The sequence below is a fragment of the Protopterus annectens genome, chromosome 13.part0 (genome assembly GCF_019279795.1).
Source record: "Protopterus annectens isolate FY-2018-M chromosome 13.part0, PAN1.0, whole genome shotgun sequence".
NCBI lineage: Eukaryota > Metazoa > Chordata > Ceratodontiformes > Protopteridae > Protopterus > Protopterus annectens.
In genome coordinates, this window is record NC_056747.1 from 383,939,371 (window position 1) to 383,945,584 (window position 6,214).

The 6,214-nt window shown below is 43.9% G+C and overlaps 1 protein-coding gene across 5 annotated transcripts in view; it reads right to left on the reverse strand.

The window, feature by feature from the left end:
* The window catches only part of DAZAP1 (DAZ associated protein 1), an 827,692-nt gene extending 822,201 nt beyond the window's left edge, over nucleotides 1–5,491 (reverse strand). For 4 of the 5 annotated variants that reach the window (XM_044054003.1, XM_044054000.1, XM_044054001.1 and 1 more), the window contains exon 1: nucleotides 5,423–5,483. In XM_044054003.1, coding sequence (XP_043909938.1) covers nucleotides 5,423–5,458 — 36 coding nt within the window. In that variant the 5' untranslated portion in view covers nucleotides 5,459–5,483. Of the gene's footprint in view, nucleotides 1–5,422 lie in introns of all 5 variants that reach the window. The other variant, XM_044053999.1, reaches the window with a different exon arrangement.
* Nucleotides 5,492–6,214: the final 723 nt, after the last annotated feature.

Genomic DNA, 6,214 nt, shown 5'->3' on the forward strand with positions numbered 1-6,214 from the left:
TCTTTAATAAGATCACGCTGCATCCTGATAACATGTGCCAGATAGTTGAGCGCCCTCACCGAGAAGGTCGCTGAACTAAACATTCGCTTCCCCAAGCGGTCCATCATCCGAGTCTCCTTGCTCGGAGGATGGACTGAGGGACTCTCCTGGGCGAGTTCCCTCTTGGTGGCTGCTGCCATCAACATGGCATCTACCGGAGGCCCCTTACTCCAGTGGGCACGGTCTGCAGGGGGGCTAAGGATTCTGTCTGGCCTTTTGGGAATTGGCTCCACGGTGTCCGGTTCCTTCCACGCCCTGGTGGTAATAAGGTCCACCAGGGGGTCGGCAGGAGGGGACACCCAAGAAGTAGACGGGCCTGCTTCGAATGCCTCCAAGAACACAGACTCGTCCGAGGAAGACTTGGGGGCAGACCACCCACCCCTTATGCGAAGCATTTCCATGAGGTCTCCAAAGGAGACATCCTCGGGGGGGGGTGATCTTGGGGAGCCTTCCCCTTCCTCCAAATCCGTGTCTTCAATTAAAAGACTCGGGGGAGTCTATGTGCCTCCTTTTACACGTATGCTTGCGGGGTGCTTCCTCGGGGGGGGGGGCTGTCCGAGGAGCCCTCGCAAGCAGTGTCTTGTTCCAGTGGAACAGCTTGGGGCATTGAAGCGGGCTGTCCCAGTGGCCGGATGGTGGAAGCCTGACCCAGTGCAGATGGAGCGCGGGAAGGAGCCGAAGCAAGTGCCGGGGGTCCGAAAGCCCTCAACAGAGCCCTCTCCACTACATCAAAAGCCGAAGGGGAGCCAGCCTCAACCAAAGGATCCGAAAGTCTGCTCCCCCTCGGATCCGAAGAGTGGATCGGAGCCGGCCCAGAGACACTCGGATCCGAGGGACCAGTGCGCTCCAACACAGACGGCGCCGAAGGCACACAGAGTCCCCCGGATCCGAAGCTCGGAGCCAGGCTCCGAGAGGTCGGATCCGAAACACTCGAGGGCAGGGTCAGATCTGAAGTACCTAGTACTATCGGCGCCGACCCACCCCCAGCTCTGAACCCGGGTAGAGGGTCGGAGAAGGAGCTATAGGCTTGAAAAATGGGGTCGAGCTCCCCCCCAGAGGGGGGGGGCAGGAGCACTCCCATCTGCATCTAGGCCTGGATTTACCTTCTCATCATCCGGTCCAGATCGGCGTTGGAAAGGCTATATGTGGATCTCGAAGAGGCTACCGAGGTAGGCCTCGAGTGCCGCCTCGATGGAGATTTGGGTCTCCTCCTCCTCAGGCCCCGGTGAAAAGCAGACCGGGGACTGGAGCCGAGGGGGGGGGGGAGCCAGCAGCCAAGGAGGCCGGAGGAGAAGCCCACTTAGCTGGCGGGGCCGAAACGGATGTCTCGGCCCGCCGCTTGTGATGCTTCTCTCTCCGGTCCTTTTTCCTGGCCTCCCTCTCCTCCAATCCAGCAGGGGAGGTTGAGTCCCAGGTGGAGGAGGGGGAGCAGGCGAGGAGGGAACTGAAGCAACAGTACCCACCATGGGAGCGGAGGCCGAAGCAGAGTCCGGGGGCAGAAGTCCCGCCAGGACCAGCTTCGACCTCCGCTCCTTCAATGCCCTGGGGTTGAACCCTGCACAAGTGAGGTGTTCAACCCCAAGGCATCGAACGCACCGAGTGTGGCCATCAGCAGGGGAGAGCTTATGGCCACACTCGGAGCACTTCGAAAAAATTGCCTATGGGGCTTCTGACATAACTAAAGTCTTCTTTTTTTTTTTTAACAAAAGAAAGACAAGAAATTAGTGCTAAACTAGCACACACACAAGGCCCCAAAACAACACACTCAAACAAAACTCCGAACCAGTGAGGGGAGGGAATTAAAATAAAACTTTAGAAGTAAAATTTAAACCCAAAACTATCAAAAAACTAAAGGAAACCTAACACAATCACACAAATTTAACCACAAAAAAGTAATTAAACGCTTTTAAAGGGATTTTTAAGCACTTAGCTGAAGAGCTCTAGAAGATCCAACTGGTCACCAGCACGGCAAACTAGATCTGAGGTCATGTAGGGAGAGCAGGGCATTATGGGTGAGGGGAGGAGCTAAGAGCTCGGATACATAGCTGGATAAACCATGCCGGTTCAGATCCGATATCGGATCCATAACCCACAGGTTGCAGACAAATGAATCTCCTACTTCAGATAAAAATATACTTAAATTTCAAATGATTTAAAATGGTATTTAAAACCAATTTGTAGAAAAAAATAAAATACACTTAGTCATGTAAACAATGTGGCAACTTTCTAAGTTCCAGTGTACTTTTAATTGAACAGTAGTAGTTTAGTCCAGGCTTTCTAAAAGAGTTCAGCTTCAATTGCCACATGAGTTCCTGTTTCTCCAGAATATTCGGGATGTCTCCTTCAAGATCGCCCATGTCTATGCGATCCAGGATCTGGAACTTAAAACCTGTGTGTCTTTTATGAAGAGAAAGGTGTTTGGCTAGTGCATTATTTTTACATCCACAGCGGATTTCTGACAGATGACATGAAATCCTTCGCTTGAGTTTATTTACAGTCTTGCCCACATAGAATGCATCACATTCATTGCACTGTGCCCTGTAAATTACTTTTTTAGTGTTAGTCACCCACTGCACTGGCTTTAATAAAAACTATCACCTTGCTGTATAAATATACAAAATGTACAATTAGTTTCACATCTTTTAGTGCTTTTCTCACATGGTCTAGGTTTAAATTCAACAAAACTTCTAATATTCCTGGCCTTCCTATAAATAAATGATGGGGCTTCACCTAAGATGTTAATCAGTAAAGGGTTTCCTGTGACAATGTCCTAGTTTTCTTCAATAATATTTTTGATACTGTGATAATCCAAAGTGTATGTCAGGATGCAGCTATTTTTGCATTTGTTATTCTCTGTGGGATTACTTAACATTTTTCTACTGGGGAGGTTGAGTGAAGGTGCTTCAGTCCTTTTCAGTTCTATAATGGGTTCCAGGATGTTTTTTAACATCTGACTTTCATAGCCTCTCACTAGAAAATCATTCTCCAAGTTGTTCAGGTTTCTCAAAAATGGTTCCATCTCTGTGGTGATTCGAGCTAATCTATAGCCTTGGGATTTCACTACATTACACTTGGTTTTTGTAGGATGTAGACTTTTACTGTGGAGTAATAAGTTAACCCTCATTGGTTTTCTGAATAGATCAGTGGTGATTCTGTTACTGTTGATGTCCTTGGAAATCTGCATATCTAAGAAAGTGGAAGTACAGCTATGGGAAGAGGTAAACTTCAGGAAGGGGGTTGTTTGATTGAGGTAAGTGATAAAATCTCCAAGCTGCAAGGTGTCACCTTCCCACACAATAAAGACATTGTCAATAAAACTTAAATAGCATGTGATATGCTGCATGTAGTCTGTGTTGTTTAACACAAAGTCCTCCTCCCATTTGCCCAGGGCTATGTTAGCTATGCTGGGAGCCATGGCAGCCCCCATTGCTATACCAGTTTTTTGTTTGTAGTGTTTGCCATTGAAAGTAAAGAAGATCCTGGATCGCATAGACATGGGTGATCTTGAAGGAGACATCCCGAATATTCTGGAGAAACAGGAACTCATGTGGCAATTAAAGCTGAACTCTTTTAGAAAGCCTGGACTCAACTACTACTGTTCAATTAAAAGTACACTGGAACTTAGAAAGTTGCCACATTGTTTACATGACTAAGTGTATTTTATTTTATTTTTTTCTACAAATTGGTTTTAAATACCATTTTAAATCATTTGAAATTTAAGTGTATATTTTGTTTCCATCATCATACATATATATTTTTTACTTTTTTCTGGTTCTCTTTTTTCCACTTTATTCAAAATGATGGTAATAACAATACTAATCATACAATTATATAGATTTTTAGGGCTCTTGTACACAGACCTGAAGTCGTCTAGGACGAAAGTGATCTTTGTTAACAATAGGTTATGAAAATAGAAACTGATTTTTACATGTAAAATGTATATGTATATATATTTATATACAATTTTTGATCGCAAAATGAACTAAGGTGGATATATTTCCAGCCATGTAGTATATTGCCTTGTGTAAAATCAGACTTAATTTGGTTAAATAAGATGTACCATTAAAGTACATTAGGGCTATATATTATTATGACAGCTACTAGGTAGGGCAGGACCAGCTCGAATGTCACACTAATGGGGGAAGGGATGTGAATTTAACATGTGTACCAATAACACTTTGTTTTACAGTACAATAAACCACTCCCATGCCTGATAAAAAGCAAATATATATATTTAGAAAGCTTGTGAGGAAATTACTCTATTTTTGTTTTACTTGGATCGCTTGTCTGTGAACTTAATAAAGGATTTTCGACTGGAAACAGACTGCCTGCCTTGCTTGGATTACTTTCGAATACTTAGTAATGCTGTAGAATTATATATATTTTCTATTATTACTTTTCGACTTGACGAGTTTACTTTCGCTACTTCTACTACTATTGTCCGATCTGATTAATATACAGTGATTAACTAGAAATATATGGACTGAAAATCTTCCACACAGAGAAGTTTCTTACACTGTTTTGTTAATCCATAAAGAAACTAACCCAGAGGAGACTGGACATTAGCTGGCAATCATCCTAAGACAGAAGACTGGACATCAGCTGGCAATCGTCCTAAGATGATCTTTAGACCCCTCACAATGGGAGAAAGGTTAGCCTCCCATTGTCCAAGGTCCTTGACCACAGGCAGGTTCACACTCAAGCATTCAATTAATGTGGAGCTCACTATCTGAAGTTAGGGTTGGACATGTGGCTGGAAACTGGAATAAGAAAGGTTCAGACCTAGGCTTGGTCTCTATGTGCCTTGTCCTTGTGACAGCAGAAATGCTAAGGGCAACTAAGAGGACCCTTCCACAGATTTCTAAGAGCTCATGACAAATGCCATCATTCTAAGGCAGGTTAACTTTTTGGCCTTTGACACAATACTGGAATCTCTGACAATTGTGGCATTTAATACAGTGCAGTGTTTTGCCAACATCAGCAAAAACAAACAGATTTGACCAGAGCTTTAGGGGAAGTCTCCAGTGACAAGCACATATATAGCTGCTGCCTTACATCTTTGCATGTAACGATATATGGTGATCAAATGTCAAAACTGCCCCAAACAGAATTTTTCTGGAAAAAAGTGGAACTTTATGGCTATTACCCAATCATGGGCTTGTGAAGCAATGTCCTCAACATTAGATCTTCTGTTTCTAAGAATTTTGGTACTCACTGTTACCATTACGCTGCTTAGGATAAAGTACTGTAACAGATGCTAAACTTGTCAAAATAATTTAAAAAATAAATAAATAAAACTGAGACAGTGTTGTGTGTCAAAAGAAACTGGAACAGGAAGCTCACTCTAAAGCTGTTTCATGTTACTCAGCTCTCATTTCCTTACCCAGCTTTCTTTTGATCGAGTCCTTTCTGGCTGCATTCCTCTAGGTGTACATGGCTTTGGATCAATCTGTACAGAGAGAAAAACAATTTACAAAACTATAAACAGACTTCTTCAATAATTCTATAACAATTACAGTATTTACTATGCCATCTACCTTTCTATGAAATACAGCAAGTGTGAAAAAGTACGTATTTAAATATACAGCACCCCCCCCCAAAAAAAATTTCATCTCACATTTAAAGAATTACACTATTCCCAATGACAGGGAATAAACTTGATTAGCCACCACACACCGGTGAGCCATCTCTCTTGTGCAACAATGTCCCACCTTCTCTCTGGAGCAAGGTCACAAGGTCGAGAGTACTTGCTGCTGGAGGAATAAGCCTGCTAGTAGCATGGTATCATTAATGGTCGTTCCACTCTTTAAACACAGCCAGGGCACTCCCCATGCAGCAGCCACTCGCACAACCAAAAGTGGGATTTCCAATACTTGCCACACAGAAGCAAAAGTCCTACAATCCATAAACCTTTCACTGCTACAACATATGAAGCTTGGCAAGACTATCCACATAGTGCAGTTGAAAGCCTGCACTAACACAGAGATTCCACCAAGAGTCGAAACAAAAGCTCCAACCTCATCCCTCCACAGATGGGATTAAATGCTTACTCCATCTAAATCGGTTTCTCCTACCACCATGCCTGAACCGTTGAATGCACACAGGTTGCCAGAGTTGAGGTTAGAGTTTCATCCTGCTACATAATGAAGCTGGGAAGCTGGTTGAAAGGATTTAA